This window comes from Melospiza georgiana, chromosome 1, assembly GCF_028018845.1.
Source record: "Melospiza georgiana isolate bMelGeo1 chromosome 1, bMelGeo1.pri, whole genome shotgun sequence".
Classification (NCBI taxonomy): Eukaryota; Metazoa; Chordata; class Aves; order Passeriformes; family Passerellidae; genus Melospiza; species Melospiza georgiana.
Window position 1 is genome coordinate 89,429,187 of NC_080430.1, and position 12,160 is coordinate 89,441,346.

Below are 12,160 nucleotides of genomic sequence, written 5' to 3' on the forward strand. Positions count from 1 at the left end.
CACACACACAGGGCTGGGCAGAGGTTCTCATCCACTGAAAGCCCAGCACTGAGCTATGTAAGAAAGACAGAGGCAGAAGCAAAGCATGAAGCTGCTTAGGTCTTAACTAAGGCAGATTCTCCCCTCCCACAGAGGCTGCTACTCTGAGGGAGAGATTTCAGGGCATAGCAGACCTGGAAGCCCAGTTTATACAGAAGCATATTAATTTAATAATTACCCAAAGAGAAACAAGCCACTTTTCTGGCTACCAGACTGTAAATCAAATTAAAAGTTTATCCATATAATCCATCCACACAATGCCATTCTGGGTTTTTTTATCTGCATCAGGCCCAGAGGAAAAAAAAAATCATTAACTTTCTGTTTTCATATGCCATTAACTTTCTGGATGATATTAGAAACAAAGAAGTACTTTATCATTTTGAGCATTGCTTTATATATGAAGGGACAAGAAACATGACTGGGCAGCAATGCCATTGAACAGGCTCTCTTCACAGATGATTGCTAAGAAATAATTTCACCATAGGATGAAAAGAGGAGAAAAGTACCTAAATTTTGTCCACAGCTCTCTGAGCCATCTACCTATGGGCAGCTGTGAGTTCTCAGACTGCTTTTCAGTCAGCTCCTGAGCAGTGCTAATCCCTGCTGCTGCCTTGGCAGCCAGGCCCTTTGGAGCCTTAGAGAGGGGGTGGATGCTCCAGGGATGCTACACCAGACTCTGCTGAGCTTTCTAGAATAGGTGGGAACACTTTCTGGCCCATGAGAGTAATCTCATGCATGAATTCATAAGCCCTGGTGGCTGGATTTGCCTAGTGAACAGCAACTCCTTCAATTTTCTTCTGAAGAAAGAGTTAGCCCCAGGGTAATGGAAGACAGAACCTTAAAATGGGAATTGGTTGCACCAAGCATGTACCAAGAGGGAAAATACAGTAAAGACAGAACTTTGGGTGCAGCTTCTGTGATTTTTGCCAGTGGGGCACTGTACAAGGCAGTCTGTGTTCTTCATGCCTCAAGCAAGCACCATGGGGAGCTAGTGCCATTGTGTCTCTCCTCCTACACAAGGGGAACTGCTGTGGCTCTCACCTCTACTGATCCAAAATGGGAGCACCCTGGATAAGCAAAAAAACTGCATGCAGAATCAGATCACTGCAGCCCAGGGGGAGTGCCAGGTTCTCATCTGAGAAAGACAAGGGTCTAGAAGGCTCATAGGAAACATATGATGGCCCTTTTTTAGCAATTTCATAAAGTTCTCAGTTGCAGAAAGGAAGGGAGAGCAACACAGCTTTCACATGTTTGGAGATCTTCAAAGGCAAGGAAGAAATGACTCTCACCACCGTGGGCCTGGAAGTACTTCTCTATCTTGGCTCTTTCTGAATCTGTAATGATGGTAAGGAGGCCTGAATCATATTTGATTTTTCAGCTCTTTATCAACAATATAATCTTTTGTCAGCCATGCCAAATGTTGGCTGATCTCATTAGATAATACAGGCTAAGGAACATGTCATCAGGAAGAATGTTCTGCCAAGGTAAACCTACCTTGGTGATTTAATATGTCAAATGTAACTTCTCAGGCAGAAAAGCATGATGTTTATGTCTCTTGGGAACAGACTACTCTGGTTTTTTCCCCCCTGAACAAGGCCTGGCACTATGGGCTATGGTGAGGCTCTTACACATCAAGGCAATTAACAGTACTTGTCTCATCATGTCCTGGCAGAGTCTCAGAGAGGAGACAGAGCTGACATATCCACAGCTCTGGGAGTCTTGTGACACCACTGCCACATTTGCCTCCACTATCCCAGGGAATAAACTGAAGATCTCATCAATTCCCATATTCTGTTTATATAAATCTTCACTCCCCTTCTGCATCTCCAGCAAGGCTCCCACATAATTTCCTCAGTTCCTTCCCTGATTTTGAAGTATCATTATTGACACTCTTCTAATGAGCTGCCATGTACCATATATTCATCACACACAATCAAAATCTTGTCTTTTTATACCTGTGGAACCATGAAATTCCTGTAGCTTCACTTTTTAAGTTGAGCAAACCTGTTTCGACATAGCAACTGAACACAGAGAATTTGAAGCTGAGCCATTTTTAAATTCCATTGTTATGAACAATTATAACTGATGCTATGTTGCACTTGCTGCTGTTCCAGCTGAGAGTCCCAGAGCAGTTGCTTCTTTTTACCTAGCCTGAAACTTGACAGTGAGGTTATTGCTCATCCAAGTGGGTGACTAACAGCAACAGCTTTAGCAAGGAAGGCACAGTGTACATAAGGAGCTGTGGAAGCTTCCCCCACAGCCTGAACACCTCAGCTGTGACCTGTTATGCTCACATAATTTCAGTTCTGATCTCTGTGCAAAGACTGTCAAATTGTGCAGTAGCTCAGTGCTGTGAATAAGGACGGAGGGAGAGAGGGAGGAAAGGAGGAGAGGGAAGCAAACAGCAACTAATTCATGATGGAAGGAGCCTGAAATGTTGGAAAAGCTGATCCTTTCAGGGTACTTAAGTCAACATCTAGTGAAAGCTGAGAATTCCTCTGGGTATCCAGAAGGATTTGTTTAAGTCCTATAATAAGAAAGATCACATATGATTATAAATCCTCAAGTGCCTTCCCCTCACCTACTCTATTTTCATTCATGACCTGATTAGGATTTGAATCCAGATCTCCTTAAGTGAATAAAGCTCCAAAGACCCAGCTTGCATAAAGATGGGGACTTTTTTCCAGAAATATATGGCAAAAGCATCTGGACTTTGAAGATGACAAGTTCTTACATTTGGCTCTTTCCTTAAAGGAGGCAGAACACTAAAAGAGACAAAGAATTGTCAAAAATGTATCCATGAGAGACTGGTACTGTGGATCACCTCACTTCTGCACCTTTTCTACCATAAATAATGCATAGATGCCAGACTCATTTACATTGCAGCCATGGCTTGCATCTATGTAGAGAGCACAGGATGACACCAGTATCCTGCATGGCCTGAGGTATTTTCTGTATCACAGACCTGTCCTTTCCTCAAGACATCTCTAAACAGCACAGACTACATGCACTTACTCACATATTTGCAGAACTTAAGGCAAAACTACATGATATTCGGCCTTGTTTCTAGGAAAGAGAGAAAAAAGAGACAGATGGCTATCGACCTGGTCTAAAAATTTGCATGTGTATAGGCTTGTCAAGAGAGTTAGAGTGTGAAAGGAGTTAGAGGACTGAACGTCCCTTTGTTCAGCCTAAATGTCTCTTTGTTTACTGAGAACCAAGGCAGGGGAATCAATGGCTTGAGAACCCAAACCTGGCTGATTGAAGATACCTCTCCCGGCCAAGAGTTTCCATTGGGGTTGAAAAGGGAGAAATAAATGGGATTTTGTATGCTCTTTTGTAAGGACCCTGAAGCTCCAAACCACCTTTTCTCACCACTTTTTTTTTTCTCAGCAAACAACCCATAATGTAGCTCAGTAGTAATGTCACCTCTATTTGTCTTCTATAAACTGCACTGCAAAAATGTACTTGCAGAATGAGCTTGGCCTTCCTATGTCTGCAGACAAGAGGAAGATGTGAGTGATGCAAAAATCAGCTGCAGTAGAAATCTGTGAGAAAAGGGATCCTTCCCTGTGCTAACCTGCCGGACACACATCAACCCAAGGATTTAGGAAAGCCTGGATAACAGGTGCAGAATACAGACACCACTTGTGGATGACAAACTGCTTGAACACTGCCTGCCAAAATAAAAAGCCCTGCTGAGATAGCTGTACATTTGCTCAGGACCCAGTGCTTAATTTTAAGGATAATTAGGGTTTGTCCAAAGCCAAAATGGATAAAAATAGCAACTGAAACCTTCAAGTATCTTTCCTTCATCACTTGGGCCATGAACTTTTTGGCAAAAGGGACTCTTTGTTTGATACCAACAAGTTATGTCTGCTCAATCACAGCATTTCAGCACTGACTCATGCAAGCTGCAAAGGGGTTTTAAATGCTAGGGAGAGCTGGTCTTTTGTATTCTGACAGCTCCTTACTGCAGCTTTATAAGAGTACCTCTCAAATGAAGAGCCTGGAATATATGCAAAAAAAAAAAAAAAAAAAAAAAAGACATGTCAGTTGCTTCACAGTGTTTAGGGCTCCCCTGGAGCTTAATTATGTGGGAACTGTGACATGTAGTCTGTCAGCTAAAAGGTGGCAGATCCCTGTGGCACAGTTTGAGAGGTGTGTTGTGAAACATTACTCATTTGCTCTCGCCCTACAGGTAAGTATGGCATGCCCTGTGCAAGCCACAGGTTCCCACAGCTGCATGGGGGTTCCTCACGTTTCTCATCTGTGATGTCCATGGCAGTGAGCTCCTAGATCCAGCTTCCAGCATCCCTGTGCACACTGCAGTTTGGTTCTACATTTAGATGAGTGGCACATAAATATTCCCATCTTCACCACATTAAAAAAACCAATCATCACTCATGTTAGTTTTCTGCTGCTCTATAAATCTAAACTACAAGCAGGGCTAAGTGATCAGCACCATAACATTACAAATTTTCTGTCTCTAACTCAGGGCTATAACTGGGGGAGATGTATTGTCCCCTAGGAATGTGATAAGCTCTTTGGCACAATTCTGAAATGAAAAAGCACGGAGATCATATTCCAGGATATATTTTCCAATGTCTAGCAACATTTCCCCTGGTTTCATTTTTTAAATCATAAGCACTGGAATTTCTAAGGCTCTGTCTTGTGTTGGTGCCTAGCTGCCTTAAAAAAAAGTAAACTACAAAAAATTTCTGTCCCAACTTATATTTTCCATTTGCAAACATTTACTCAATTCTCTGAATTAACAAGGAACAGCTTCTTCTTCTACTACATGCAGGAGGTGCTTTCATAAACTTGTCACATCCTGATGTTAGTAGCATATGGTATTGAAAATATTCCTACTGCTTGCAGGGAGAGCTGTTACAAATACTTCAAGCGACAGTTTGTTAATTTTGGATGTGATCCTACAGTGCACCAATATTTTTCTCATGCTTTTAAACCTAACCATATAATGAAGATGCCCCATGAAGTTTCAAAAAGAATGAGTTAGACCATAGATTTTTTGGGGACCTTAGAACATTTCCTTTCAAACACCGAAGTGTATAAGACAGAGTGTTTCTTTCTTCCTTTTACAAACTAGAGGAGTAAATTCTCCTTTTTTCCCCCTTTTTTTCTATTTTTTTGTGCCATCATGAAATATGGGATTAACTGTGATCTACATGAGGAAAAGTAAGACTGCCTTGCTTTACAACTCAAGGAATATAGGCTGTGCCTTACAGATCCTAGGTATACCTCTTGCTCTGGCTGCCTAGTAAATTGAAATATGACAGTACAAAAAAGAAGAGATGAGAAATTGGAGTGTTAAGAATAAGGCCAGAAGGCAAGACTTCTCAGGGATATAATATGGAACTGGCATCAAAAGATAGAATTGGGCAGAGGATAACATCATTAGTCCTCCAGATATACTGAGCAGCAATATATGTCACATGGGGTCAAAGAGGGGCAGGATCACAGCCCTGGGGGAATATATGGAGTAAAGTAGTTGTCTTCCATGAAGAAAATTATTCCTTATCTGCTCCCTCAAAAGGATGCTGTGTCTCTCAGCACTGTAATTCCACCCCAGCTCACTTTTCCCAGAAGATGACTGAACTGCCACTGGGAAATGGCTCAGCTACTGGTATTCAGCTAATTGTCTGGAGGGCAGGGGGCAGGTAGAGAAGACAACTGGGTGGATTTATGGTATCTAATACCATAAAGGTGTTTGTCGGGTCCTCCTGTAGCAGCCTTCCCTTCTCCCGCCTTCCAGAAGATAAATGTTGTGTTTCCACTGGCACCTTCACCATGACCATTTTTCCTACCCTTCTCAGTGCTTGTGTAGCCACAGCTTCTTACTGTAACAGCTGATCACTGCCTGGGCTCTGCCTGCTTATTTTGCAATGTATCAGATATTTTATAATTGACAGGAAGGGAGCTCAAATGCAAAAGAGCTCATCTCTAGTTACACAGGCAATTTTGTGGCTAAGCAGGCAGTTGAATGAGGATTTCTAAGATTAAGATGACTTCCTATTTTACTGGCTATAAATCTTAAGCCACACTTTGTTAGCAGTGAAATTTTCAGGGATTTCAAACTGAACCTTATGCCATTATTTTCCCACAATATTTGCTATGCTGCAACAGTCTTCTTTACCTTCCTTCCCCTGAAATAAGATTTTTTTCATTAAGGCCAAGTCCACAGATATCTACTTAATCCAATTTGATTTTTAAAGCCTTGTGAAAAACAACACAGACAAGAAGGAAAAGAGGAATGCTCAATTTGCTGTGAAAATTATTTACAACACAACAACAGCTAAAGAATATGGTTATGGCAGAAAAAGCAACCCAGGATGCTTTCTCTTGGAAAGCCTCAGACTGAAAAATTAAGGCAGAGCAGGTCAATTGAGAGATGCATACGTTAAGCACATTTCCTATCTTGCCCTAATAATGTATTCTGAATGCAGCAGCACACACTGCTTTCAGCCTTTAACTAGCCAGTCAAACATGACCATTAAGCATTTTCAGGAGGAAACACAAATATGAGAAGTATACCATGACATCCTGTAGAAAAAACACACAGGAAAAACAGAAGGTAAACCCAAGGGCAGAAATATGCTGCATAAAACATAGTTGATAAAACACAGAGTTCAGAGAGGTGAGAGAACTGCTTTAAGCAAAAATGAAAAGACAAAAGAATCACCCAAACAACTCCTTCCTCCTTTTATGCTGCCAAATTTATGCTTTCTGCTATTGAAATCTAAGGCAGTGAGAATAATAAAATTTTGATGCTTACTTAAATCTATCTAGACCAGATGTAATACAGCTCTCAAGTGAAAGATCTGCCGGGAACAACAAATACACAAAGCTGATTGTTAACCAAGTCCTTTGCAGGGCAAGTTGACCTGGTACATTATTGTGAAAAGAAACAAAGCAATGGAAATACCAACATAATTTGTATTCAAAGAGAATAGTGTGCTCAAGTATACCACAGGAACTTGGGATAACATTATAAAAATCTTTTACCTCTTTTTTCCTTCCTAAAACTTTGTATTTGGTTTTATTTTTTGGCACTGATGACATTATTTTTTTGTCCACAAATTTCAATTAAGAAGAATCCCACATTTTAGGTTTCAGCCTCTGACTGGGAAAATAACTTTTTACAGTCATGCTATTTAGCATCAGTTTTCAGTGGTATGGCATTATTAAAAGAGTATTTTTGAAAGAGGATGAATCTAATGTAAACATTAACCAAGCAGTGAAAATAGAAGCTTAAAATTTAGTTAAAAGCACACAAACAAGTAGGAAAGCAAAAGACTAGCTAATATTTCACACTCAGGTATCTAAAGATCATCCCCTGAAATAAGGCTTGAATTTGGATATATAGATATTATCATTAGAACAATCTTAAACCCAGTTTCCATGAGTAGTGGGTAGCCTCAGCAAACTCCAGAGGTTACTCTTTCTAAGCTATAAAGTAACTAAAAGCTAGAGTGACAAAACAGAGATTTCCTGAGGCCATCTTTCCTATTTTCTCAGCCTCTCCTGGCTGTATTAATCATGTCAGTTAGGATAAATTTCCTACTTCCACCATATCAATCATTTTGAGTTACCTGAAGAAACTGCAGAGCAGCTGGAGAACGCTATGTCAATGTGCATACTTGACTAAAAATTACATGCTTCCTCAGGAGGAATGATGGGATTTTGGAGAACTGGTGAAAGCTATGCAACAACTAAAAAAACAGAGTATTAAACTCAGATTACCTGGGCACCTACTCTAAAAGCAGCTTCCACTTGAGCTTTGAGGATGTTGCACTTCAAATGGTCAGGTACAGATGAAGGTGACACAGGCGCATGAAGAGGTTTTTCTGATACCTTCTTGTCTTCAACCTGAATTTATTAAAAAAGCAGTGACGTACATTAGAAAGATAAGTTCATAAAATTATCAAAGATTAAATTTTTACTTGTAATAACTTGATTCAGCAATATTGGCTAAAACTTCCATATTCATACTCTGAAAGATATATCTTAGAAGATTTCAAAATATTTAATGACTTGATACTATGTTCAAGACAAGAATAGCCCCAGGGAAGCCTGAGTAATAGAAGCAAAAAAATGATGTGGAATGAAGATACACTAAAAAAGCCCAGCCAGGCCCTGGAGTGGTTGTGCAAACCTGTGATCAGACCAAGGAAACAAAACATTGTCTCAAAATATCCCACAGAAGGCAGAAGAGAAAACAGCACAATTATAATGAACACTGGCTTTTTACACCACCCTTAAAATGCAAAGCTTTGCAAGTTTAACCAGAGAAATGTGAAGGAATCTCCACTTAATTGCAAGCCAAGCAAAATCTCCTTCATCAGAAGGAAAAGGAAAACCAAGGAACTTTAAAGATTGCTCATGCTGTTTCCACCTGATATCAATCCTTTACCTCCGCAGTGATCCGAATCAGAAATTTTGGCCTCAGGGTAGCTAGTGTAGTGCCCTGGTCAAACATGACCTCAAGGTTCTGTGCCTTGAACACAACTATGTCCAGCAGAAATGCCACATTAATAAACTTCTCATGCAGAAAAGGAAAACAAAAAGACAATGTAAGAATAATGTATCAACAAAGAGAGTATGGTGAGACCAGGATTGTAAACAAGAACTCTTAAACAATGCAACTGCAATATGGCACATATTTTTAGAGAATAATTGGGCTATGGCATAACAGCCATTGCAAACTTTCCTATTCTCCCTGGAAGTGACATCTGAATTAGAGATGAGTAACAGCCCAGACTGTGCATTCATTTTCTGCTCTCCTGGCTGAGAAGGGTGAGTGGTTGTATACACCCAGACAGAGCAGATATATAATGCTGTCATTCAGATTTCAGCCACAACAGGTATAATGAATCAGTACACCAGGTCCAGTGATCCTCAAGGTTCACCTCTGCCAAGTATTTCAAGACAGAACCAATCATTTTTTTTGCTAGTGAAATTACCATGTGATTAGCCCTTTAACTTCAAAATCTGTCTCCTTTATCCTTCCTTCTATCCTCCCCCTTGGCATGCCACTGGCTGATGGTAACTACAACCTTACAGACTCTTTCCTCGAGCAAGCACAGACAAATGGGAATATAAAGATTTGGGGAACACTTTCTGCAAGTGGAGCAAGTCACAAAAGCAATTGTGTTGCCTGAGGAAACTGTTCAGCAAACACTGGGGAGGGAAAGAGCCAGACCTTAGCAGGCTCTGTTGAGACTGCAAGATATATATGTGTAAGCAAAGTTGGTCTAGCAGCCTTCTGCATCCAAAATTCCATAGCTGCCAGGTATGATTTTGAATAGCTGTCTGGTAAAGGACTGCTCGTCATGAGATTTTTTTTTCTCTGCCAAATTTCTAATAATTCTTACATGTTTATTTGTCAAGCTACATTTACTTTTTTTAGAGGAAGATATATTTGGACTTCCCATTCTCCTCAGTCTCCTCCTAAGGGAAAAAGAAAATACATAAAATGAAAAGTGACAGTGTCTAGCTGGAGCAACTTATGGAACTGCAGTCATCTATTCAGTCTTGATTAAAATAGTAGTTCAGCAAGCATATGGAATAAAACCAATGCACTAAACCCAAACATGAAATATTTGATTGCCATAGATGTATTTTCTAGGATACTTGTGAAGATGAGAAGGGGAGATAATCAAAAGGACAAAATTATTTGTAAAGAAAGCACAGCTTTTACTTCACTGATATTCTTGGTAGACAAAGTGAACCCATTTCAAAAAGGCTGTTATCACTGCCAACGCTCATGTGTATTGATTTCTAACAGCTGAAAAAACAACACATTAAACAGTGGCATTTCTAAAGGCCATGCAAAATCTCACCTTTGAACACTGTATACTAATTAATTAAATAACATTTCAGTCAAGCAATAATAGACAATGGTATTTTACTTGCTGTGCCAAGGCAATTGAGGCTTGTTCAGGAGACAAGCTTGTTTCATAACAAGAAATGTTCCCAAGTCCCATCCCTCTGGTGGGTTATTCAGGTGGATATAGATGTTTTTCAGTTCTATTGTTCTTCTTCCACTGCCCAATTTTCCCACATTGACCAAGAGGAAGATAAAAACTCCCAGGGCTGCCCTATAGCTGGGAATCCTCAAAAGATCTAAATCTCCTGCTGTATTCAGTATTGTGCAGATGACTCCATTTAACGGAGATCCCCAGTGTGAGATCTGATGTGCAAGTCCCACATTGAGATTCTTGAGAGGTCCAAATACTGAGGGTGGCTGACCTGGCTGAAAGAGAAAGCTGCTGCTAGAAGGTGCACACTTCTCAGAAGCCAGCGCTGGATATTCAGTTCTGCTTTAGTCCTTGTTTGGGTGACACTTTAAGGGTTTCACCTTCAGGCAAGCAAAACTTGCTTTGCTTGCACTGCATCAGGAGCAGCAGCACCTTTGGCAACTGGTCAGACATGAAGAGCAGACACCGCTGCAATTGCTGCTCGGCCTCATCCTGCTCAGCAGCCGCTGAGCCAGCAGCCAAAGGCCACCGTGTCCCCCTGCCCCAGTGGAAATGTCAACTGCACACAAACCACACACGGGGCACGGCAATACTTGGCCTGGCCCAGGCCTTCTTCAGCTTCTGAACACATGTCAAAGGCTTCTTTGCCTGCCTGCCTTGGCAGTGGCCGTCTTTTCTGCCACAGAAAAGCACATCCTGAATCATTGCTGAATTCTGCTCTCCCACAGCTGATTAGCTGAGACTGTTACACACAGAGTCAGCGGCGCTGAGGATCCAGATGAAAAGTAAACTTTAATCACAGAACAAAGCAGCATCTCCTTATTGCAGACTATTAGCTCTTCTAAGCATCTATATAAGCTCCTATTTTTCCCTAATGCCACTAATCTTTACATACAAGCTCCTTCATCTCCCTGTTTAATTCCTAAAGTATAACTGTCATCAAGAATATAAAAAAAAATATTTCACGGCTACAAAAGTGCCTGCAGAATCTTCTGTGATTCATTTCACTAGTTTGTAAGAAAATCAAAGATCTAAAACCTGTCTGCATTAGGAATCTCCACAGAGTATTGCTACAAGGATGAAAGCTGTATTCTACTTTATTTTGCTGTATAATAAATAAATTTTATATTTCCAGAATCCTCACTGCTCGCAGCAAAAAGAGAGCAGCTATTCATCTATTGAGCCAGGCTGGCAGTTATTAACATTTTGTTTTAATTTATACACTCAGAGTATTGTATTTGGAAATTATTACAATGCTAAGCATGGTAGGATGTTAATGAAACTTCTTATTTTATAATTTTTTATTACACAATTCAAAAGAATCTTAGATGCCCCTTTCAAGTGAAAGTCCTAGAGTCAAACTGGCATTTGAAAGAGAGAATATTCTTGCTTAGAATTGCAACTTAAACTCATCATAAAAGGTTTAGAAATTAAGAAAAAACCCATTAGGATTCCTGATAAATCTCCAGTTTTCCATGTCCAATTCTGCTGATCTCAATAACAGCAATGTGTTTACATTTTTTTCACCACCAATGCAGAATTTTATTTTTCCATGGAAATAGAACACTGGAAAATTGCATTTAAATGGAAAAAGTCAAACAAGCTCAGATATATACACATATAAAATTAGAGGCATTTTTTTCTTTTTGTAACTGAAGTCTTTCATTTGCTTTTTCTCCTCCCAAACATTTACTTTGAATTCAATTACATTTGCTGATACTAGAACTGAAGGCAGATTTGTAGAGTGTCAGATAATGATGACACTCGCTTTGGTTTGCAAAGCTAAGTGAATATTAAGTACACATACAGAATATAAAAATAGCTACAAGAAACATAGCGATACCACTCCTGTAGATAACATTTCCAAGCTCTGCTTTAAAAGGTTCATGCTTTGTTCTGCATCAAACTTTGTACCAAAGGCAAGATTCATGATCTTGTGCCTCTGTGAATTTATTGATAGCCTCTTCTTAGACAAACAACATGTTTAAAACATGTATTTAACTGGAGATAACTGAAGAATGGAATGAATATTTTCTTTAGGAATGCAGGTCTATTTTTGTCACTAGTCATCACTACTAGTGGGAGGTAAAATTTTAACAAAGACAACACAAATATATAGG

General features: G+C 40.0%; 1 protein-coding gene across 2 annotated transcripts in view; it reads right to left on the reverse strand.

Moving 5' to 3' along the window:
- EPB41L4B (erythrocyte membrane protein band 4.1 like 4B) overlaps nucleotides 1–12,160 on the reverse strand; it is a 169,420-nt gene that overhangs the window by 50,080 nt on the left and 107,180 nt on the right. For both annotated transcript variants that reach the window (XM_058042194.1, XM_058042185.1), the window contains exon 18: nucleotides 7,804–7,929. In XM_058042194.1, the coding sequence (XP_057898177.1) occupies nucleotides 7,804–7,929 (126 nt within the window). The remainder of the gene's footprint in view (nucleotides 1–7,803; nucleotides 7,930–12,160) is intronic.